Source organism: Ambystoma mexicanum, chromosome 6q (genome assembly GCF_040938575.1).
Source record: "Ambystoma mexicanum isolate Mex_15411 chromosome 6q, UKY_AmexF1_1, whole genome shotgun sequence".
Taxonomy (NCBI): Eukaryota; Metazoa; Chordata; class Amphibia; order Caudata; family Ambystomatidae; genus Ambystoma; species Ambystoma mexicanum.
The window spans coordinates 1,474,702,032-1,474,727,538 of record NC_090937.1 but is presented as its reverse complement, the minus strand read 5'-3'; the positions used below and the strand labels follow the sequence as shown (position 1 = coordinate 1,474,727,538).

The window sequence follows — 25,507 nt, the reverse complement described above, 5'->3', positions numbered from 1 at the left end:
CAAAAAACGATGTGAATGTTAAAGTCCAAATGGCAAAATGTAAACATGACATATTTTATGTTGGTGCCAGAAATGAGTTAAATGTACCCAGTAAGGTATATGAAAGCAATGTACTATATTCCATATAATCACTTGAAGAAGGTGGAGAAGCTAAGAAAAAGCTTGTTAAAACGTTATGGTACAATGAAAACTGGGAGGGATTTTAAAATCCATTGATCAGTCATACATTCTGGTGTCATTTCCTTTTTTTACACTCAAATCTATTTATACATCTATGCATTTTGTTCAGAATGACTAAAATCGTACCACCATATTTACTCTCATAAACGCTTAACTAATATTCAGGAAAATAACATATAGGCAGAGTTAAGTGTCACAGAACTGGAAAGAATAGATAACCTAAGATAAGGTAGGAGTAGTTCCATAGGGTCACTCACTATGCCACAGTAAATAATAAGGATTTTTAGTCAACAGCAACTTATGTTGTGCGAACAGCCATGAATTTGATGTTTGCCCTGGCAAGATCTGTGAAGTTTTAGTTTCGTTGAGCTTCACAAAATGTTCGAAGAACTCAAGGGTGATAGGTACACCCCTCCCATTATGCCAGAAGATTTAGTGAAACTGTTACCGATTGCACAGAAAGCACTCTGAATCTCAGGAACAGTTCAAGGGTTTTTATTATGATGTTGGTGTGGCCTACGCCTATCACTCTTTCTCGTCTTCCCACAACCCTCCGCCCCAACGCAGCCTTCATAAGCCATGGTTAGTGCTAGTGATTGTTGTAGCCCTACTGTCTACTCTCTTGGACTAATGGTGTTTTCCCAGAATTCAGGTTATATAACTCCCCCAGGGAGTTTCTATCTGTGCCCACTCTAATCAAAGGCGAGTGTTTTAATGGGAGTATGGATAGAGCTTTGCACATATTCGGTTACATTCAGGCTAATTCGATCACACCACTAACCCTTATTCTTCTAATCTCACTACCACTTCCTCCTTCATACTCCTCCCATCACTCCTCCATCCTTCAATCAGATTGCCTGGGCCTCTGGGCTCCTGTGATTTCTATGGGCACAGTGGTGCAGGCTCCAGTGCATTCCCCAGTTCATCGGTATGGTAGTGGCCACATCCCCCTGCAAGATGGCGAGAATGCTTAGACGAGTCAACACACCCAAGATGGCCACCAAGCTCGGGACACCAAGTTATGTCGTACACATTCTGGAACTGCGGCTGCAAGCCAGCGAAAATGTCAGTACATGAAGGAACCGCTGGAACACTGCTTCGCTTCACAACAGGTTTGCCTTCCTGTCCAGATGCTCCTGGTTTCCTTCTAGTCCGCTCTCTCCTTAATTCCCCTGCCTTCTCCTTGTTCCTCCTTGCTACTCTCCATCTTATTCATGCCTTAAGCCCTTGATATCCTTGGATACTGTTCCCTGATGGACCCTGACTCTTCATCCTGTTCCTCATTCCTGCTTCCAGCTGGATCCTTTACTTCAGCCATTACTATCTGGATTCCAGCTTCAAGAATTGTATTTATCAGATGGTTTCACTTGCAGGTCTCTCCACAGTTCACAATCTGTCCTGTACTCAGTTCAGGTCAACCGTGTCCCTGGGGAGGCTTTCTCAATCTGCATTCAGCCTCATCAACAGGTTTGTGATACAGATGTTTCACCCTCCTACCCGTCAGTGTCAGGATTAGATGTAACCACTCCCCATGCTCCACTCCACTACTTCCCCTTCCTTCTGTGACTCTCCTCCACATTCCTATCTCCCTCCTCTGACTACTACACTCCTCCCACTATTACACTCCTCCTCTCACTATTACACTCCTCCTCCCACTATTACACTCCTCCTCTCACTATTACACTCCTCCTCCCACTACTACACTCCTTCTACCACTACTACACTCCTGCTAACACTACTACTCCTCCTCCCACTACTACACTCCTCCTCTTAGTATGACACACTTTCTACTTTTTGATACAGATAAGAATCCGGGAACATATGTCAAGTATTGGAAGTCAAAATGTCAACCTACCACTGGCATCTCACTGGCAAAAGAATCATCAACTAAGCAGCAAACAAGACATTAGATTCTTGGGACTAAAAAAGTAATCCTGGGACCTAGAGGAGGAGATCAAGAATTGAAACTAAGACAAGAGGAATCAAAACTAATATGTCGTTTTCGGACAGTAGAAAGAGGCCTTAACTCTGACAATGAGATGTCCTCTTTCTTATGTAACTAAAACAAGTTTCCATGCCTAGAATTGAGTTATGCACAATACCGTAAATTATGTAAACGATATGATAGAGACCAGCTTGTAGCTCAATATAGAGCGTATTTACCTCTTTAAATACCTTAAGTTGCGTGTATGTACTTTGAGGAGATGTAGATAAAGTTTATTCCTTGTGATAACGGCTAAAAATCCAAAAGAAATAATTTTATTATTTGGTTCATAGTATTAGAAGAATGCTCATATAACTAAACAAATGTGCAAATGTTGTTTTGTCCAGATAAAACGTAGGAAAATTCGTAATGAACTGTGAGAATGTAGTTGAAGTACAGTAATATATTACAAACAGTAAGCACTTCGTAAATGTACACCTTAACGTATGGGTTCATATCATTGATGTCATCGAATATACAGTGTCTTTTGCCCAAAAGATGGCGCCCATAATGAAAACTAAGATAGGACTAACATGGTCGTCCGGGAAACCGTAACCACAACAATATAGGCCACCATTTTGGATCCGCGCTCGAACGCGGACCGATTTGCACAGTGCGGTTGAAACGACTACAGAGGTAAGATACGAGAAAGAATAGATCTCATCCATAGTCTATATGGAATCTTCAGCCACTATACTGCAGGCTTAAACACACCATGACGAACACGATGTAGTAGCTGTTTCATGTCAATTATAAGAACGCGCAACCCTCGCCTAAGCCCTGTGCCCTATCTATTGATTCAATAACGAAGTGATACTTACGGGCACTGAAACTGCATTCGCTAACGCAACTGCTTCAACTATTATACAACTGTCAAAGCATAATCTTTAGCGGGTACCAAATTTGTGCATTTATAATAAAAGAAAGATAAAAGACCCATGACATACGATTAGTGACTATACTCATTACTTCAGACAAATAATGTCATAATAATATAGAGTAACTATATTTGAATTGAAATATTTACAAAATAGCAGTTAACTTTGTACATAAATTAATTATTAAAAGTTTATTTGACAGGTTGGGATTGATCCCATGACTTATTAGAACTTGCTGAAAGGCCGGGTTTCAAAATTAGAACTCAATCCCATTAGACAAGAACTCTTTGTCTCATGTTTATAATCATGTATAGTATGACGTAATAAGAAATTTGAACTCACTGGATTTTCTTTTTTATTTTTTTTTTCTCTCCATGTTTCTCTCATTTCTTATATTTTACCCTCTCAAATGTGTTATGATGTGTTTCTATCCAAACCAATCCTCCCCTATACCCCTCCCTGCTTTCTGCCTACATTTGCAACTTACTTACTGGAACGGTGGTATAATTCCTGTTGAATGTCAATGTATGTAATTGATGTCGTACTATTATTTACCCCTGATTTGAAAAAGACGGTTGAGTCCGTCGAAACACGTGTCATCCCAATAGGGCACTCGTCCACATAAATATACCGATTTATAACTACAATCCTATTGAGTGGAGTTATTTCTTGGAATTTTTGGCGCATGACTGTAAAGAGTGGAACCACACCTTTATTATTTCCTTTTTAAACGGAGTGGAGGAACCAACATTACTCCGTTGTCACTCTATTCATGCGACAACCTCACAGCTCTAATAAGGGCGCTGAGGTCTACCTTCATAAGTGTCCACTGAAAAGGTTCCTCATCTCAATACACTTTCTACCACTACTACACTTCTCCTACCATGTCTTCTCCTCCTTTTGAGCTACACAAACATCCTTCTTTCGCCCAGTCCCATTAACAACTTAAACTAACTTCTACTCGCCACACAAACACACATACTCAAACTGCAGAACCCCTTTCACTGTAAGCCAATACCTCCACTGCTTCAACAATCTCCTACACAAGATGTTACTTCTTCCATCCACCTGCTGGTCTCTTGGTTGTCCTCCACCTCTGACCTCACTAGAAAAACCCACACTTTCTGCTAGGTGTTCCTCCCTTAAGAACCGCTCCCTCCTTTGGGATTGGTCACTTTTCCCTATGCAATCTGTTCTGCTCTTCCCTCACCGGATGTGTATGCAGATGGGAAATCTTTTTAAAATGTGTAAGCCACGCTCACCATCTCCACATGGGCTTGCCATGGCAGCGTCACACATTTTGTGCAACAGTTCATGTTGTGGGGTCTGTTCTCCTGGACCATTACGGTAAGTTTGAGGCAATGTCCCTGGTTATTTAGTGGGTCTTTATGAGTGTGTGTGGGCTTGCCGTCGGACTCTGGCAGGCTCAGTGCTACTTTGCAACTTTGGTGTGTTGCTGCAGCGGCGGTCTCCCGCTCTCTCGAAATCTCTTTAGAGCTGTGCAGCTGCGCTCTTCTCTGACAAACACTGACAGTCCTTTTGACATATTGGCATTGGGGCAGGAATTGAGGCCCTCTCTGCTGCCACCATCCACCTCAGGTGCAGGACTGACACTGGATGGCTACTTGGTATGCTTCCTACCACGGGTGAGAGGGGATCTTGTCTCCGCCCCCCTGACAAGGCCAGGTTACTGGCCTAGTCAGACTCTGTAGGTGTAGCCTAACCTATGCTACAATGCCGAGTGGGTATAAAAACCAGGCAGACTCATGAATAAGCTAAAAATAGTTTTTTTTTAAAGCTAGCAAAAATGTGGGGCCAAGATAAAAAATACTCTATGTGCCTGATTTCCTATGTCCCGGGGAACTTCACTCCTCTCATTAGCAATTGGAATCAAGTGGAAGGTCTCGCTTTTGCAAAAGTCTGTAACTCAAAAAAGCAACAAGAAGATGGCTTGTCCTAATGATTGCAATAAAAAGTCTCTGTATTTCATTGTCCTCAATCCGGGTCCTTTCCTAGGATTTATCATCAGTTCTAAGTTACAATCTGGGGGATTGAGTGTCTCCACACTTCCTTTACGGGCCTTGGTTCATTAGTCTCCACTTCTCTGCTTCTTGTCCTGTACTCCTGGGAGATATATTCTGGGTCTCGGGACCTTCACATGCGATTGCATGCTAGGCCAGGAAGGTCTATATTTTGGTATGCCCCAAAGCTTACACCAAGAAATGTGCCACCTGAGTGTTTTTATAGGCTGGACCTGGCTGCCTTATTCCCTTCCCTGCTTTAGGTTCCTGGTTCTTGCCCTCAACCCCTCGCTTTCGTCTACCTCCTTTAAGAGTTGCATTGGTTTCATGCCTAGTGAGAGCTCTCTGAACCTCCTGCTTATTTCTCTCCTCTTTCATTCTCTTCCTGCAGATGACTGAAAACATATCCTTTCTGATTACCGCCTGGCGTGGAGGTGTCACTAGTAAATGGAAATTGCTTTCACACAAGGTTGCCAAAAATACTTTTGGCAAAACATACAGGACTTCGTTTCCGAGTCCCCCGGAGCATAATTGGAAATGCTAAAGACAGGCTTGACGCTGTTATGTCTGTCTTAACACATCCATTCACGTTCTGAGGGATTTTCATAGTTTTTTGATGGTGGAGTCTGGGGTGGGATGGGAGTTACGTTTCCGCCTCTCGTTTGCCCTCCACGTTCAAAAACAACTTGGCTTTACACCAGCATGGGCTTTTCATGGAATATGCCTGCTTTTCCACAAGCAAAAAGCAGGCGTAGTCCATAGGAAATCATTGTACACACTGCCTGCTATGTACGCCTTGACTCTGTTCCGCCGTCTCTTTACACGTCTCATTTGTCCTTCAGAGTGCAAATGGTGAAAATTGCCAGGAGGGCACCTGTTTGCACATAAGTGTTCCCCACCAGCAGTTTACATTGCAGAGCAAACCTCCCCATTCCCTTTATATGAACTCATCTTCTAAAAAGGAAGCAGAGTCTATTTAAGCTCCAGGTCTAACTCTGAGCATAAGTGCAAAGTGGTCTAGGTGGTTTACCACTAGAAGCTGTGCACTTCCAGCATAGGTTCACTCAAGACAGATATCACCTACCAAGTGGCAGTGATTACAAAAGGACAAAACACTTCATATTGCGTGAAATATGTTACTGTGTGTTTTTAAACAGAGTGGCAGAGTTACACAAACTAACAAAAGAAAAGGAAAGGGGCCTTCACTGCCTGGAGGTGCATATATTTGACAGGTTGAAATAATGTATTACATTTGCAAATGTATTTTAATGCTGACATCATCTAGCTTCAACATTTCTTCTTTTATGTCCCTTGGTTATCGTCCCCTCTTGTTCTGTCTCCTTCACTCCTCTTCACGGTGCTGTGTCTTCTGTTTCCTGCCAATCTTCAACTCCTGTTTTCTCTCCTTATGTCTACTCTCTTCAGTCATATTCTCCCTCAACTCTATTTGGTGATTTCTCTTCTTCCCACTCTCTCTCTCACTCTCCACCATTCTGTGCCTTTTCTCCTCCCTGCTTTCTCTTCCCCCTTTGCATCCTGTCTCTCTCTCTCCTCACTCCATTTTCAGCCCCCTCGTATGTTATTTTCCCTCTTCTGTCTCTTGCTTCTCACCAACTCTTACCGCTCTCTGTTTCTAGTTCTTGTCAGTTTTCGATGCCATAGGTGACAATTCCTAACGGATGCTCCTGCCCCTCCACACCACCACTCTGCTCCCACCAAGCCATCTGCGCTTTTCTCCACGTCCTCTACTCACTGCTGCACAAACAAAGGAAGCTTATCTAAAAAGATAATTTCCTTTGCAAAATAAATTAGTTATTCCCATGGGGTGGGGAAGCATGCATGTAGATCCCAGAGATCTTTGTGCAACCTCTTCTCTCGCTCTTTCCTTTTCTGTCTCTTATTTGACCTTGTTCTGCCTCTTTGCCTCTTCTTATGTCGTTTTCACTCCATGCGTCTCTGTCTATTCTTTCTATACCTCATCTTGTCTCTATTTTGTTTCCCTCCCCTTTGTGCATTTTCACAGATACCCTCCTATTCTGTGTACTGCTGCTCTCACTATGCCTCTCTGTTCTCCCTGTCATGTTCTGTTTCTTATTTCTTTCCAACTCCCTTTTTTTATCTGTGTCTCTTCTCTGTCGTGCCCATTCGTCCTCATCTCTCGCATTCTTTCTCTCTCCCTCCCATTCTGTCTTTCACTTGCTTGTCATTCAGTATCCTGTGTCATTTCCCCCCTTCTATGTCATGTCTCTCTAGCTCCCTTCTCTGCCCCCTCCAAGACTAACTCTTCTCTTCAATATCTTGCTTCTTTCCAACTGTCCTCACTCTTGCCTTCTGTCTCAGTATTTCTCAGTTGATTACGAGCTCATGTCCTATGGGGACTCAATTGACCAAGCCACATGATGTACTCACCCATTTTATATCGGAAAGACCAAAGATGATCTCAGCTCTACTTGGTGGAGTGAGAAAGACAGAGAGGAATGCAGAGGGCACAGGACCTCAATTGATAATCCTATTGGATAATAGTGTGCAGCTACCCCACAGCTGATGTCAGCAGGACAATTGCAGGTATATTTATTTATTCATTGATTTACTGGTTTTTATATGGGCTGAAGCACTTCAGAGCGCCAGACGAGAACCGAAGTTGGGTCAATGAAGTTGAGGGTGGAATGGGGAGAAAGGAAAAGGTCAAGATAAGGGTCAGGGGCAATTATACATAGAGGGTTCCATTCTAAACTGGATACAGGGTAACTTTCCTGGCAACTTCAGAACATTTTCTCCCTTTTTTTAATTGACATTATCCTGTACAGAAAAATGACTGTCCTGCTGAGTATAGCGGTATACAGTGTTTATATCGAATTCCCATATAGCCAATCTTTTATCTTGAAAACCTTTATAGTGAATGTATTTAGGGTGGGGTAAAGAGTTACATTTTTTGGGGAAATGGTGGGATGGGTTTTTAGGGGTGGGAAACAGTGGATACAGGGGATTTGGGGGGACCCCCCCAAAAAAAATGCATTCACTATAAAGGTTTTCAAGATAAAAGATTCGATATATGGGCATTCCTTATACATTGCCTCGATATAAAGACAGGTAACCAGTATAGTCAATGAAAGATGAAGGACTCCAGGTGTTCTTTGTAATCTGTAGTTCCTTTTGCAGCATTTCAGTATTGGGCAAGGTGTTTGGAAGAATGTCAGAAAGCTTAGGTAACACGTGAGCCTTTAGCATCTGAAAGCATTTCAGATAATCCCTCTGATGCTCACATCCTCAGGTATTGTATTCCACACTTTAGAGGCCAGGATGGACAATATATTACAAATGACTCGTTTATTCAAGAATTTGCCATTTTCTGCCACCATGGACATGGGGCATTTAGGTTCAACCATCCAAGTAGCTCTGTGCGTGATGTACAGGAATTTGAGATTATCCTGTGCTCCTCTGGGAGACAGTTAAAGGTGTCCTGGACTATGTGATGAATCTGATGGTGTCATCACTCCTTTTCCCAGCTCCTTTTTGACCCTGGGCGCGGCTATATGAGGGAGGTTCACCTGGGGAGACAAGTTGGTCAAGTTCCTTATCTCATTATTATGCAAAGCCTGATGGCCCCCTCGTACCCCACATCCTTCTCTCTGCTCGCAGCTTTAGGCTGTATGAGTGAGCCTGCGTGTCACTTTGCGGTTAGGGACCTATGCAACACATAACCTGGCAGTGAGATGATCTGGTACTGCCTCCATGATTCATGTCATAAATGTATATTTAAGCAAGGAAGTCTATTTTACCTGTTTCAATCCTGACAAGGGTCCTCCTTAAATCAATTAGGTATGAGCTGTAATAATTTAAGGCTGCAATAATTCGCTATTAAGTGGCAACCATTAGATCGAGTTATCAAGGATTGTAGGTCAGTTGTTCAGAATTCAATGAAGGAACTTTACGTAAAGTGACTGTTTCGAAATAGTCTGTGGTAGAGTGTGTCACAGTGACATTCGATTTAGGTCTGACTGCTCATGCAGTTCACAACCAACATACTTGATAAGATGGCACCACAGAACTCATGGCATTTGAACAGGGTTGAGAGAGGGCTTTAGTTTATTTTCTATGTTTGCTGTCTGTTTGATCATGGCCTTGTCCTTTTTTTAATTTGTATGTACTAAAAAGGAGCTTTTCCGTCATGTTTAAACCAAAGATGGACTCACCAAGTGCGACCATCAAGAAGGTGCATTATTGACCTATTTGTGTTGTTGTTGAGAAATTATTGACACACAGTACTGGTCTTTGGTGCAAGCCTTGGACACATCTCCCAAGTAGGGTCGACAGTAGCTTGTTGCATCAGAGAGTCATGTGAGTCATAAGATGTCATGTGATTATTTATTTATATAGTGGCGAAAACTCGCGAGCATCGGAGCGCTAGAAACAAAAACACAAGTTGACAAACGTATAAGACAGGACAAGCAGAGACAGCGGGTAACTAGCAAAATGTAGAGGAGATTTTAGGTGAACAGAACGTTTTTTAACATCCTTCTCAATCTATACAGCTCCGAAACTCTTCTTAAATCCAGAGGAAGTGAGTTCCACAGTTTTGCGGCTTTTACGGCAAATGATGTTCCAAGCCCTTCAGCCTGCTTGTGAGCCGGGCAGGAGATCAACAACTGTTTGGAAGAACGCAAAGGTCTAGATGGGATGTAATGAGATAGTAGGGATTTCAAATAAACATGGGCTTGGCTGTGAAGACACCTGTAGATCAATGATCCGTTCCTGAATAGGGAGCCAATGAAGATTTTGCCTATGCGCAGATACTGTGGGTAGTCGCAGTATTTTTTTGATAACGCGTACTGCTTCATTTTGGATCACCTGCCATCTTTTTAAGCAGTCTACAGAGGCACCGATCAGCAAGGAGTTGTAATAATCAACCCGAGACAAAATGATGGCACGGGCTATGGTAACACAATTGGTCTCTGAGATCAAAGATGGTATCTGCAACTTTTAGAGATTTGGTTAACCAATGCATCTGAGTTAAGTGAAGCTTCAATCTGAAAGCCCAGTGTCTCAACTTTCTGCTGTATGGGAATAACATCATTGCCAACAGTTAAGCTTTTGTATAGTGCAGAAAGTTTGCTTCGTGCTTGGCTAGAGCCGAAGATAAGAATCTCTATTTTTTCCCATTCAGGTAGAGCCAATTAGGGGACATCCACTGTTCCACATACATGGTGGTAGATGGATTTAAGGGTTTCTGAGTCTAACTTGTAGTCCCCAGTGATTTCCACGACTAACTGGAAGTCATCTGTGTATTTCGTGAATGACACACCAAGGCTTTCCAATAGGGAACAGAGGGGCTTGATATAGGCATTGAACAATAATGGAGACAAACTTGCCTCCTGAAGAACACTGCACCAGATGGCTGAGGGTGCAGAGCCAGCAGTGCCCTACTGAACCATTAAGTCCTGTTCGGAGTGGAAAGAATGGAACCAATTGACTGCTCCTTCCGACCAGAAAATGAAATGATGAAGGGCGTGAAGGAGGAGATCGTGGTCCACCAGATCAAATGCGGGGGACAAGTCAAGCAAAACCAACAGTCCAGTTTTTTCTTTTTCAAACATATTTAGCATATGAGATTGTAAGTCCAGTAGTGCTGTTTTGGTACTGTGCCCTGGATGAAAGCCAGACTGTTTAGGATGGAGGATGTTATGGGCCTCTGTATAAGATTGAAATTAGGAACATGCCAGTTTAACCAGAACGTTCAAGATAAAATTACAATTAGTAATAGGTCTCCAATTTCCCAAATCCTTAGGGTCAAGGTTAGGCTTCTTAAGTAGGGGCGTGGCTGTGACCAATATAATGGCCCAACAGGACTCTACCATCTCGAAAAGACGCATTGGCAAGTCCAGCTAAAAAAGGGGCAAAAAGTTCCTTGTTGTCGAGGATAACCTTTGAAGGTAGAATATTCTCTGCGCAAGATGTAGGACACATAGAATGTAGGGTTTTTACCATCTCTTCAGTGGAGACTGGTGAAAAGAAAAAGGCAGCATTCTCTCTCTCTCAGGACAGGGAATTGCTCCGGGCGACTGGGGGAGAAAGAGGACATTTTGTTCCTGGCTTTGGCAATCTTGGTTTCAAAAGTCTTTTGAATGGCTATTACATCAGAATCAGAGGGCTCACATAGGCTCTGAAGAGCCTTAGGGTTCCATTGATGGTGAATATTATAGTATATGTGGGCTAACAAGAGTGTTAGGGTGCATCAACTTGGATGGCAGGGTGCATTGACTTGGATAGCTAAGAGCCTTACAAGTTGTAATGATCACCCAACAAACGCTTTGCATCTCTGAGGTAGATAGAGTCAGATGATTTGGATGAGCGAGTTTAATGAAGTCAATAGAGAAGAGCAATATGTGAGGTTGTTGAGGTTTTACAGGGATATGGTCCCCATTGTAGGCTATGGAAGAGAAGTGATGTGTTGGAGGGTAAATGGGAGTGGAGTCAAAGGTGAATGGCACCCTGTAAATGAGGGAAAATTGATAAGGGTGAAATAGTAATCTCTAACATTCAGATGATGGTTAATCTAGGGTCTTCCACTGAAAATATTTGTTGGAAGGTCTCTACCAGAAAGGTTGCATAATTAGCTAAGGGAACAGTGATATGCTTGTTTGCCACACTCCTGATGGCTATCTATCGATACTTTAAATTCAATGACGCATATGTTGGAGGCTGGAACATGTGAAGTATTAAGATGCTGCGTCTATCTACATTGTTTTGGTGAATTAACTTTTTATTATCACATTTAAAATGACATTGCTGTCTGTCTGATGGTGCAGATTTGCTGTGGATATGACATTGTAGTTATCTGACCTCACCAATCTGGCCACTACACAGACCTTTCTCTGTGCCCGGGTGGGTATGAAGGGCTGCTGAAGTTGACGTTGTTTTTAAAGATAGCTTCCTGGTTTCCTCTGATAATGAGAGAGTGCAGGTCTACACTGATGATCCATGCTACGCTGAGTGGAGAGTATAGGGCTGGTGAAGTTGCCATTGATTTTAAAGATGACCGCTTGGTATCTTCTGATTAACAAATCAATGTTCACCTTTCCAAAACCATAAAGGTAGCCCTCAATAAAGATCGTAATTTTCCAAACGAAATTAAATATAACTCAGTGAAATAGAATTTAGTTACGATGAAGATGTCCCACTGCATGCAAAACAACAGATGTCCACACATTTGTGAAACTCTCCCGTCCCTCGCACAACCTATTTGTGTTTATAAAACTACAAAATATTTCTATAAAAACTATAAAAAAAGGAGAGGTGGCAGGACATATGAGCTTCCTTTGTCACTTATTATTTATTTATTTATTTATTTATTTATTTATTTTAATTCTTGTAATGCGCCAACATGCCAGTAGGCCTCAGGGCGCACATAAAACTGAACAAAACAAACAAACACACATGGCAAAGAAAGAAGAAGGGTCAAAGAGTTATTCCAGATTGAAGAAGAAGATTAGTTGAGGTGGTATGCGTAAAGAGGGTAAGGATGGCAGCATGGTCTGTCCAGTGAAGTTGGATCTGGTCGAGGCATTTACCCAAGGGAAATATGGAAAAACGTAGGTTGAGTATGTTTCCCCTGATTTTGGGAGGGTTTAGTTAACAGTGTTTTTATGTTCCTGGATTCTGTGAGATGATAGGGATGAGATGATAGGGAGCATCCCTGGAGCATATGGTGTCTTGGGTTCCTGGTAAGTTAAGGTCACCAAAGAAGATGTTTGTTGAATGTGCGGTCAATGCCAAAGCGGTAAGTGGCCAGTGAGGAGCACTCTGGAGTTTATAAGCACCTGGTTGAGCATGGTGTATTATGGATGGTTGCAACACCTCCCCTACCTTTTAAGAAAACAGAGGCACAGTAATAAATGTCTTATTTTCGCTCTAGTTCATTAATGTTACTTATGGATTATATTCATTCAAAACATTAATTCATCTTACTATGAAAACACAATTAATGCTGACAAAGTTAACTCCCCAGCCAAGGAAAGTATAATTACTTGGCTACATAACCAGGTGCCACAAGACAGGCTTTTACATGATTTCTTTGTGAGTCAGAATTACAAATATAACCCACTAACTATGAGTTCTTCACAGCCAATTATGATTAATACTTAATAATTGTCAATCAAAGTCAATAATGGTACCCAATGTCCAATAATGATATATTTCCCAAACAATCAATGGAAACGTCAAACCATCTAAAGAATGCAAGACGAAACAAAAGAAAAGAGAACATTCAAATAAACGTCCATTATTACCTTGTATATACCCGTAATTACCATCACTCATTCACATGTACTTAGTGAACAGTAATGAAGGCATACACATTATTTTGCAGTAATTAATTTTATATTAGTTTCAGATTATTTTTCCAATTTTATTTTAGTCACATACAAAATCATACCCGTATCTATAGAGTTGATTGACTGTTGGAAGTGTGGTCTCTTGTTAGCATATACCCACTTCGGTTTTTCAGTTTCAACAATGCATTGTCATTAAATATTGTAAAATTGAATTCTTATCTTTTCTTGGTCTTCTTGCCTAGGAAATAAGATTCTTTCTTACGTATCCTCTACACTTTATTGATTGTAGTAGCACCTTGCCGGTATTCATTAAATCTGGTTCTTTCAGTCATCAAGAGAGAGTTTTTTTATCAACCTCAAGTCATTTTTGCTAATATGTTCACACAAAATGAGAACCATTACATTTGTCTTGTTGTTCTTAAAATGTTATATCCATGGTCTTTTCTTGTTATTAAGTCTCGGAAAAGTAGATTATGCTAACATATCAAATCCTACCCTTCACAAACAAAGTTATAGAAAATAAGCATGATAACCACATGGCTTTAGTGTTCGGTCGAGCTCTGGCCCTATTTCCTTTCCTGTTTAAATACATGTCACCTTCCTGTATATTTAAAAAAAGCACTCAATTTGTGTTGATTTACCCATCATCTATGGTGGCCATGTTGGTTTAGTGAGATTTGTCCCATACTCGTTGAGATTTACAGGTCAATTACTGAATTATTTAAAACCTTCTTTTCAATTTTTTAATAGGATTTCTTAGTCATATGTGCATTCCACTGAATGGTTGTTATTATCACCATTCATGACGCCTGCAAGCAAAATCATATTTGGTGTATTCCACAATTTCTTTCAATCTCATCGAAACACTAGGGATTACATTTACAATGAGAACATTCCAGGTTAATGTTTATTTTTTTAAATTTCATTTAAGTATTGTTGTATTGTATTGTTGCTTTATCTTAGTTTGTGCAATAGTTTCCCCGTGATGAGTAAGGAGTATGGTCTAACCTCTTGCCAATGTATAAAATGCTAATACAACAAAAATTAATTGTAATCACATTTTGTATGTCCACTGTGGGCTTGCATGTTTCATGCAAACTTTGTACAACAAAACAATGGTTCCCTTTGTCTGTGCAAGAACTCTTCATACCAGAAATCAGTTAAATTCATGGGACTTATTTTATTCATATATAGTGCTCTGAAATGGAAAACACTTCTTGTTTTTTGTTTTTTCTGAGTGGTCAGCTTATTGAATGCTTAACATGGGTGTAATGAGACTGTGAAAGACTGGGAGGGCGTGGGGAAAAGCCATGTTTTGGTGGTAAAGATAGCATCAATCTTGTGTGTGTACATGGGATCAGCTATTTGGGTAGCATGAAGTACGGCAGAGTGAGCATTGATTAGCATCAGACTGCATGAGTACATCAGTTGTGGTTGTTTTATATGGTTTTCTTGATGCATTTTGTTTTTTTGTTTTTTACATTTATCTTATACAGTCCATTCCAAAATCATATATTTTCAGTTTAGGTTTTTCAAAGTTATACCTGTAATTTTAAATACATGATTGCTTTGCATTGAAATTTCAGTTCACTGTTTTAGTAAAAATAAATGTTTTTCTGTCTTTAATCTATGTAATGAATGGACAGACTTTCACTAAGCGATATTTTTGGGTTAAAGGCTCAATTTTATGTATTTTTTGTACTTCTTTTGCAAATATTTTGTGCTGGTGGATTGTGTAATTGATGCCTTTCTTATCCAAAATTTCATGAAACTGCTTTCATTTTTTCTAAAAATTAAATCGGATAAAAATGGACTTCAATTTTCAACATTTACATTGATGACTAATTTATATTTTGTACTGGTATTTTTATCTATTGAGATATGTGTATGATTTTGTTTGCAACTTTAATCCCTAAGAAATCGACTTGCCTTATAAAGCATTCTTGTCATGTACTTTTGTTAGTTCATCTGCAAAGTGTACTACTACATTACAACATGTACATGAATGGTAGTTATGTTTTATACTTACACTTTGAAAATAAAGAGCTATCTATGATTTTGTTTGCAGTTATATTACCCCATAAGTGTGAGAATAGCCTTTAATTAAAATATATATTTTTCTTTAAAACAAGCCACATGAAAATATATATATAGGACACTTTCCAAATGGGACACACAACTAAAAAGAACTGAGCTGAGCTGAGTTGCTTTGAAGCCAAGTCTCTTGATATGCTCAAAATAATGTTTTCATACAATATATGATTTCATCTAAACTAATTATCCTTATATGAAAAAACAGGGTACCCGAGTTAAATAAGAATTATATCTCAAATCATTGAGATTTCAAGTCAAGTTGTGTTTACATTTTTATAGTTTATATTGAAACTTGTACTTTATTTACATAGACCCCTCAGAAGAGCACAGTCTAATTGCCTAGCTATACCCCATTTCAATCTGCAGCGATCAGGGGGACCAGCTTCCCTGCATTGGCAGCAAAACTATGGAACTCAATACCTAACCCCCTCAGAGCAGAACCATCCTTCCCAGCGATCAAAAGGCAAGCAAAAGCGTGGCTGTCTGACCCCAAACACCCTTGTTTTAGACTGATCTCCCCACCCTCTTACCCAGACACTCCTTCCTCGGCCTACTTACACTCCTAAATCCTGATGTGTATTTAATCGTAACTGCTGCTTCGGTTCAACTGATCCTCTCTCCTGTTTATTATATGTAAATGCTCCTTTGTATATTAACTGTAATTTTTTATTATGTCTGTATATAATCTGTAAATGCCTCCTTGTATATTAACAGCATCTGCCTACTATGCCTGTATCCCACGTTATGCGCCCGGATGCCCTCGGGCCAGGTGCGCTATATAAATAAATAAAATACAAATTCGCTCCTTCATTTCTACTGTTTCTACGATGGTGTCTTTTACTACTTATTTATTTTTTCGTTTCTTTTAAACATAACAGTTTTTAGTTATATAGTCACAGAAACAGTTTTACCATGTCCGATCAAGGTTGATTAAACAAACATTAACATCACAGGCTGCTAAAATACCATTGTTGTAACAGACCTTCCTCCCACTTTGCATTCTTAGGGTCAGGTGAGAAAGCATCACGCTGTCTGCCCGCTGCTCTGTATGCAAGATAGCAATTTGCTCAATGTTTCGATGAATGACTGAACAGAAACGAATTAGTAAACCTATTCAGTATCTCCTTTTGCAGCAACCTGTTAGCCTATATTTAAATGGAATGGCAAAATCACGTGTTTGCCTGAAATTGCTAAAGTGATGTCATAAAATGCTTTAGGCAAGACTGTGGGCCTCATTATGAGTAGGGTGGTAAGGGATACCGGGCACCGTTAAGGAGACCGGTGCCGGTAATCCATTACCGCCCTACTACGAGTTCCCTTAGCGGGTCCCTCCTTCAATGGCTGGTTTTCCAGGTGTTATGGACAGGATCCGCTAAGGGACTTCAGAGCTAATAACGGTACCGCAAATTGCGGTACCGTTATTAGCTACTTCCCCATTCCCATTGAGCCCTACGGGGGCTCAAATGGGAATGGGGAATGGTTTTTTCAATGGGGATTTACTGGTTCGCAAAGGTCAGACTACACCGGTAAATCCCCATTGAACGAGACCGGTGCCGGCACCGTTATTGGAGGTAGTCATGGCGCAAATAGCGCCATGACTACCTCCAATCTCGGAATGAGGCCCTGTGACATCTGTCCAAGGATATGGCACTGGTCACCTATAGAATTTAGTAGTCCATCCTGGTAAGTCTGCTGCAAATATAAGAAAATATAGAACATTCAAAATAAAAGTCTGTGTTTTCAAAAACCTAAAAGTAAAATTCGCAACACAGTTAAAAGGAACATTAAAGACGAGCTGTAAAAATAAAAATAAAAAATTAGTGACAGTTTAACGCATAAATCGGTTGTTTCAAAGTTTGTTTTCCATTTCAATTAGGTACTGAGTAAAGGTTTAAATATTTCATAGACAATAAACCACATGTTTCTTCAGTCTGAAAAAGCGTGTTTCACTTTATTACAAACTTCGAAGGGACCCGCCATGCAGAATGTCAACGCGAACATTCTTCTCAGCTGCAAAGTGTTAAATGACTTGTGGAATTCCGACCATTTACTAAAAAGTGCACACTTGATAGAAAACCAGACAAGTAGTGTGTGGGTCATTTTTTTTGTGAGAGTACTTACCTTATCACACATCGCTTATATAAAAAATAAAAAACAAACCAGAGTTGTTTTTGAAACCTTGGGCCTCATTACAACCCGGGCAGTAAGGGATTACCGGTACCGGTAAGGGCACTGGTGCCGGTAATCCCTTACTGCCCAATTACGAGGTCCCTTTGCGGGTCCCTACCATAATGGCTGGTTTTACTGACCGTTAAGGAAGGGACCCGCAAAGGGACCTTGGAGGTAATTACGGTACCGCAATTTGCGGTACTGTAATTACCGCCTTCCCCATTACCATTGAGCCCTATGGGGCAGAAATGGGGAAGGGCCAATGGTGAATGGGGAATTACCGCCCCGCCAACCTTGGAATGGGGCGTTAATTCCGCCATTCACCATGGCGGAATCCGGCGTCAACCATGGCGCTAATAGCGCCATGGTTTAATGCCTGGGTCGTAATGAGGCCCCTTGTCTTTGCACAAAAAGTTATTTAAAAAATAAGTAATTTTTAGAAACCCAGAGACAATAAAAGAGTTACTCTGGCCTTAGTTACAGAACAGTGAATCTTTGCACGCACGGTAATAAAGTGTGGGATGTATTTACCCATGCATCCGAGCCATACCTCAAAACTGTACAGTACTGACATGGAAAACATCATGATGGCCAGAGCTTCCCAGAAAATGCCCAGGGAAGTGCATGAAGAATAGGCTGCCACCCATTTTTGCTGATGTTATGGGCACAGAAGGGCACTGCCTAAAAACCCCATTGGACTACCCACACAGTAGCCTGAAACCATTGGGAATGGAAATGCTGATTGCCAAAAGCAAACCCATAACTGTTGGGAATTCATTTTCTTAAATCCCAAAAAGGGGTGCAGTACCAGTACTCACCACTATCCAAAAGCCTGCGTTTTAAAACCACCAGATTTTGTAGAAAACTGAATAAATGAACCCAAAACATGCCAAAGAAAGACATTTTAAGAGGTGGATCCAATGTAAAGTTATATTCTGAAGTGACTTGAAGGTTTATAACAAGACTGGCTGAGCTGTGGATTTCAGCAGTTTAAGTAAATTTGGACTGAAAGACACTACAAATCTAAATGTTTAAAAGAAATGAGTGACCTACTTTGAGTGTCACATAGGTTGCAATTGTTTAAATGTCATAGTTTTAAACTTAGAATCAGCATCCTAGCTGCATATGTAAAAAAAATGTCTTGACTTAAACTGGGGAACAGAAATGACATGTAGCTAAAAACTGGCTTAAAGAGATTCCAATTTTGCCTGGCAACTACCCCCCATCAGGAGTGAAACTTGAGTCACAGCTGTGTTCCCAGGCCTATCTGCCTTTTGCTGGCCACACTAAGGATATGCCATCTCTCTGATAATTGAATTAAGGGGAGCCCCCACAGAATACAGGAGCTCTGAACAAAGCCCTGTCCTGACCCAGGCAGATGGTTTATTGCAGATGTCGTAAATGTAGCTTCCTCCTGGAAGGACAAAGGAGGGGCACTGCCTGTGAGAGCAAGCTGGCTTGGCAGAACTGGAAAAACCAGAAATTCAACCTTGTGCTGGTGGAAAACCACACCCCTTTGGGGCCAGAACATAACTCTAAAAAGATGAATAACTCATAGTACGGACTTGTGAAAATTATTTAAATGACACCATAATTCTTGTGATTTTTCTGCCCACATTTTAAGAGGTTTTTAGAACCGGTGGCATGTTCAGGGGGGTTTTAGCGGAAAAGAGGATATTACCCAAAATGTGTGCATGTGACACTTCATCAACTAATGTCCATACTCCTTGCGCACATGTGTGTAAATTTGGGGTAATGTCCGGTATTGCAAACCAGTTAAAAAGTGCAAAATATTGCCATTTCTGAATGCAAGCCCCCAGGAAGAGCAGAGTTGGAACAGGGGATACCTCCTGTGATATGTGATGGGTGCATGTCATTTCAAACCACTGTGTAGCTATGAAATATGTATTTGGTTCAAATCTAGATTTGTGTGCAAGTTGACAGGAGGAGTGGACTTTCTGCAGGCTGTAAAATGACATCACTCTGACACAACTTAGCTCCCCCAATCAGGGGAGAAATGAAAGCTTGGCCAATGATAAGTGGAGAGGGGCTGGCTAGTGATGCTGCTCACACACACCCATTTTCAAAACACATAAAAGCAGAGAGACAGGACAGATAGGGACCTTCAAATCCATTTGCAGCTGGAAGCTCTGCCGGGAAAATCCATACTTTACCTCCATCAACCTTCAGAGACCCAGACCAGCAGAGTAGAGCTGACCTGTTAGCAGAACCAGAGCAGAGCTGACCCAGATCACTGTGAAGTGCAGGAACCGGAGTCCAGTCCAAAACATGACCAGATCCGTGGCGAGGCATATTTCTAAATATAGTGTGAGTACATAGTAAAACTGTGCAGAACCAATCTCTTGGTTAAAATATTATAATTCAATCTATTTTAATCTAAGTAGAACTGCCTCCTAACTGTCACCTGTCATTTGTAAAGCTGTCACCTGTGATTTGCTAGTTGCAAGCTGCACTTGTCTTTTTGAACTTTAAAATTTCAAATCTGAAAAACGACCTTTATTTAATCGCTCATATCTCCGTGACCGTTTGTGCTAGAGACTTACAGTAACTTTCCTCTGAAAGCTGGGAATCGTAGCTTTTCAACGAACCTAGAACCGCATTCCGATTCCCTATAGTTGTGCCGCAATCGTGGAAAACGCATTCGCGAATTTTGCCGCGATTTGAAAATTTCTCCACTTGCAAAAAGATAGCTGCTTTTGCTTTCCTCTGAAAAAAATCGTTTGCCTCATAAAAACTATCCCTGCATCACTGCTAGAGTGAGCCTGAGCTAATATTAACTAGATACCACTCACCTAAACCTCTAGAGGGAATTAAATGCATTTTAGCATATTTTTTTTCTTCATTGCCAGCACATTTAAAAGCATTTGGGCCTGTGTTTTCAACTTCTGTAGTCTAAGTTGCTGGGTGAACTGAATTACATTTGAATTGCATTTCTGAGAACTGTGTGCCTTCCTTCCATTTCCTTGCATTGCATAAAGGGGGGGGGTGAATTGTCCAAGAAAGTGATTACATTGTCTTTTGCTGAAATTCTATCAAGTTATTTTCTTTACTGCATTTCATTCCACATTGCATCCATTTGAAACCATAAAAGTATTGTTGCTATCTTATCCATTTCATGTCAACTCCTTAGTGATTATAAAGAAGTGTGCTAGTGCCAGATTCTCTGTTGTTAATCTTTATCATATCAGATTAAGTGTGCTATTCAATTATTAATTTATTATAAAGCGTGATATATATATATATTGTTTAATTTATCAAATAAACCTTTAACTTGCAAAACAGAACTACTTCTTGGCTCAGTGGGGTCAGGAGGATTCCAAGAGAGGGGTGTTATATAAGGGTAGTCATCCAGAACGCATGAACTGGACATAAAGATATATCAATAAGGGTTTCCATTCAGTATTATAGACTAGGCGTTGACTTAGCTGTAGTGTTGAATTGAATCCTCTTACAAAAGTTACAACAGAACTAGATCATGCAACTAACCCTTGCCTCTGGAAACCTTACAAACTGAGACCGGCAATACATAACAATTCAACATTTACATTCCTCTCAGTCTGTCTGCGGGTGACAGACCTTCGTCCCTGAATATGTTCACAATGTAACCTTTCAATGAACCACAGTAGGAAGTAAGAAAAGAGCAGCAAAGGCTTGATTAAAAATGAAAATCTTCATTACTCCAGGCTCTACTCTTCTTCGTTACAGTCTTTATGGACACTGAGGGACTCTGCTCCCTCCATCTGTGTACCCAATGCTTTCTATTTAGAGATTCTGCCCAGGAGAGTTAATCTATCAAAGCGTCTGAAGTGTTTACTCCTCCTTCCCCACTGCTGAGTACTACTCCATCTGAAGGGATGGAGGGTTGAAAGATTGCAAGAAGGAAGAGTAGGACTTCAAGTCCTGAATATTATCTGTAATTAATCCAGCCATTACCCATATTCCTCGTATGGGTCTATCAAGACGTTGAAGAAATACCCAATCAGGTATTGGTCAACCAAGAATAACAACACTATATGCAACTTATACTACTGCACTCGTGAAACATGAACTTACAAAACAAACACAATATTCCTGTGTATTACAGAACACAGGAATATCCATATCCATCATATCCATGCTCATTAGGTGTGAGTTTTTTTAGCTTGTGTCATTAGATGGTGCTTGGGTGACATATAAGCTGAAACTATTGCATTAGAGTACAGACAGAGCCCTTAAACCAAGGGTTGGTCCACCACCATGAAACCTTTGGTAGTAAGTGCGGCACTAAACACATCAGCTAGGAGCTCACCATTTGCTAAGACCCATGTAGTACCCTCTACAGTGGAAAGAGCCAAAACAAACTAGGGAGCTCAAGATGAACCTGAGATTAATCGGCGTTAAAACCAATTTAGTGACTTGAATCCTGATTCATGGAATTATTTGTGTGTAAAACAGGGATTTGCATGCCATTCTGCCCACAAATCCCCATCCGTCAAACAGGGATTTGCGGGCAGAATGGCACGCAATCCCCGGTTTACAAGCAAATAATCAGGGTCGGATTGGCCTTTCGGCCCATGTCTGGGCCGAAATCGTCCATGTGGAGTGGGGGCTGGTTTCTGGCCATTCCTGAGCCGGATTGGAAAAAGAAATTGAAAAAATTAACTATTTTTTTTCACATTTTTTTTTTCAAAAAGCTTTTCATCCTTCTTAGGTCGATAAATGAGTACCAACAAGGGTTGAGTGATATTGTAAGCATATTTGTTCTATAAAAAAGAGTTTAAGCTTAAGTTCTATACAATTATCATTTGGCCTCGGAGGTCTGCTTGGATTCACAGTAATTTGACAATATGGATCTATGCACACTGATATTAATGATACATATGCTGATCGATTCTTGAATAAAAAATATATCACATTAGTAAAATCATAACAATATTTTTCGTAGTGTACTTAGGAACAATGCCATTTGATGTCACCTCCTGTTTTGTCAAGGAGTGAAAGGTCGTGTTTCATCGCTTCACGGGATGTCACTTTGCGTTGGGGTCAAATGACATCACTTTTGGTGTTGTCATTAGAGGTCAAGGGTCGTGAGGCGAGGGGTGGGCCACTTTTTTAAGACGAGGGGTGGGCCACTTTTTTGTTGGGTGGCTAGGCCTATTTCTTGTCCCAGTCCGACCCTGCAAATAATCCCATGACTCATCTAAAATCATTGAATCATTTAAAAAAAGTCAGCATTTTTGGCCGTCGCAATTACGTGTGGTCGCAGTGATCACATAGATCCAATGTTAATAATGGATTGCAAAATTTGAGCAGAGTCCACAGGAATACATTCAACGTCATGCAGGCTTAAAATGAAACACACTGACAAGATGGAAGAGGAACAGGCTGCAGAGGTCGTGATTCTGCTCCAGTCCTCTCCTGTCTGGTCACTGCTTCAAAAAGTGGCGGAGCATTAAAAGGGGATGTACGAGTCCTGCACCTCGCGTCTATGCCTCCATTCAACGCTCCGCCATATTTACCAGGCCCCTCGCACTTTCTCGGTTGGAGATTGACATGCAAGTGACATGTGAGTTATGAATTGAGAACTTGAGCTGCAGTGTGCGAGGAGTCTCCCTGACTTTGGTTGCCCATTTCGCCTGAGCGTCTCAGTTTGGATGTTTCATTCGGAGGCAGTTTGTCACCAATCGGCCTCTATTTAGATGAATGAATACCGTGGATTTGAGACTGCCCACGGGAACATCTGGTCGTCGGACTGCATGTGTCCGTATTCTACTCAGGCTGAGCCCCCTATCCACGTGATCAGCTAGCTCATGCATGCTCACAGTGAAAACTCAAGCCAAGGAACATATTCTCAAGATCCGCCGCGTGAATGCGGCCAGTCGCCTGCCCTATGCGGAGCAGGAGAAGCGCGCTTCCGGCAGAGGCATACAATGGCGTTGGGACCCTCACCGACACCCACCCACTCCCCAGGTCCCCAACCACTAAAGCAATTTGTGAAGTTAAATATGTCCTCAAAAATGGTCGCTTTAAGGATTTAGTCCAGCAAAACCAAGGCAACCTACAGTTGGGCAGCAGAACGTACCTTTGCGTGATTCTCCAGGGTAACTGAAGATCTGTACCCGGGCACTTTGTTACTACTTAGGAATTAAAAGTATTTCTCACTTATCTCCTGTAAAGCTGCTCAACCAAGTCCAGCGCAAACGTAAACTTTTAAAACTGAATAAATGTGTTCCTACTTTTTATTAAACTTATCCGTGCTCAATAGGTGTGAGTTTTTTTTAGCTTGTGCATTTAGATGGTGCTTGCGCGACATATAAGCTGAAACTATTGAAGAGTACAGACAGGGAGAAATGGCATAACGAGAGGGACACACAGCTTGTAGGTGTTTTTGGGTTATTTGCCCACCCGACGACTCCCCATGGCCATGCTAATCCCCACGGCCATTCCCACCCAGTTCTTGCCCCTCCCCACCAACGCTCCTCCTCATGGGAACTCTTTGAGCTTAATCAAGTGTTACTATCAAACCTTGCACTCAAAGTGCTTGCCAGTGTTTTATCAATTTCTGAGAGTTAATGACTTAATTGGAGCTGTAAACACACTGCTGATGTAATAAAAATGTCGTAACCAGATCCGCCTTCAGCCACTCGATTTATAAAGCACTATGAGTGCCTTCAACTGAAGTCTTGTTGTAAACAAGCATTGGCACAGCCAACAGTTTTCTCTTGTATATACGTATTAGACATTTGCCAGGCCACTGCTATTTTGATGCCCAGGTACTCGTAAAATGTTGCACTTGCTACCATCGATGATCAGTTAATACCATTATGGCATTGCCTGGAAAGTGGCTTTCTTATGCCTACAGAAAAGCCAAAACTGTTAGCATTGCCAATGCCTGCTTATTTAGTCATTAACATTGACTTTTGTGCCTACATTTATAAATTCAGGAAAAAATATATTAAAAAAAAAGTATGCTTTTGTGATACTGTTTACTATGTCTTGACTGCAATATTTAACCTGCACATTACTCAGTAGAATTTTTGCTGGGTCTGGCATGTTTTCTGGTTCAGAGCCTACCGTTTGTGGTGGTTAGTTTGCCGGTAACCTGTTTCTGCCTTGCTGTTCATCTCCGCAGGTTGGTGAAGTGAGAAGAGACCCCAGATGTGCCCTGGATGCTTCTTGGCAACCCCTTTCCTTCTCAACCACGACCTGCGTGTGAAGCTTGCGGGAGTCCATCTGGAGACGTCTAATGTTTTCTGCGCGGCTTCTGGGCGCCTCAACAGCTTTGTTTCTGCATTGCACACGTCATGAGATTGCCCTCGGTATCTGCTCTGTGTTTTAAATTGCAAACTCGAATGCAATTGTTTAGCCATCATTTTATAAATATGCATTGTGTTTATGTGGCCTACGTTGGTTTCTGTGGAAATGGGTAATAAAGTGATATACATTGTAGAAAGGGTGTCTGTAGTCTGGAAATACCCTTGTTCGGTTTAATTGTAAAAGTAAAAGTGAAGGCATATATCCATGTAGCAATAAGATCTACAATGCTTAACCAGGGGGACGTGTTTGCAGGGTATTTAATAAGAGCGCATACAGATTCCAAAAGCGAAACATACATTGCCCATCCATAGAGTGCACTGTGTCTTTCTGTGTTTCGTGACTCCGCCATTGCTCCTTCATCCCGAGTGTGGTATGGCTTTCAATAAATGCAAAACAAAACAGCTGATGCCTGGAAGGTTTGGTGTGAATCATAATCTCTCCCGTCCCAAAAGGAACAGTCCAGCCTGACCTGCTAGGTCTCATCCCTTCTGCACGAGACCACAGCATCCCCGGGCATGTTTCGGCCTCATTGGG

The 25,507-nt window shown here is 41.2% G+C and overlaps 1 protein-coding gene across 1 annotated transcript in view; it reads left to right on the top strand.

Annotated features, from left to right (window-relative positions):
* The window catches only part of CD8B (CD8 subunit beta), a 216,317-nt gene extending 191,208 nt beyond the window's left edge, over positions 1 to 25,109 (top strand). The window contains exon 6 of the mRNA XM_069630338.1: positions 24,789 to 25,109. Coding sequence (XP_069486439.1) covers positions 24,789 to 24,801 — 13 coding nt within the window. The 3' untranslated portion in view covers positions 24,802 to 25,109. The remainder of the gene's footprint in view (positions 1 to 24,788) is intronic.
* Positions 25,110 to 25,507: the final 398 nt, after the last annotated feature.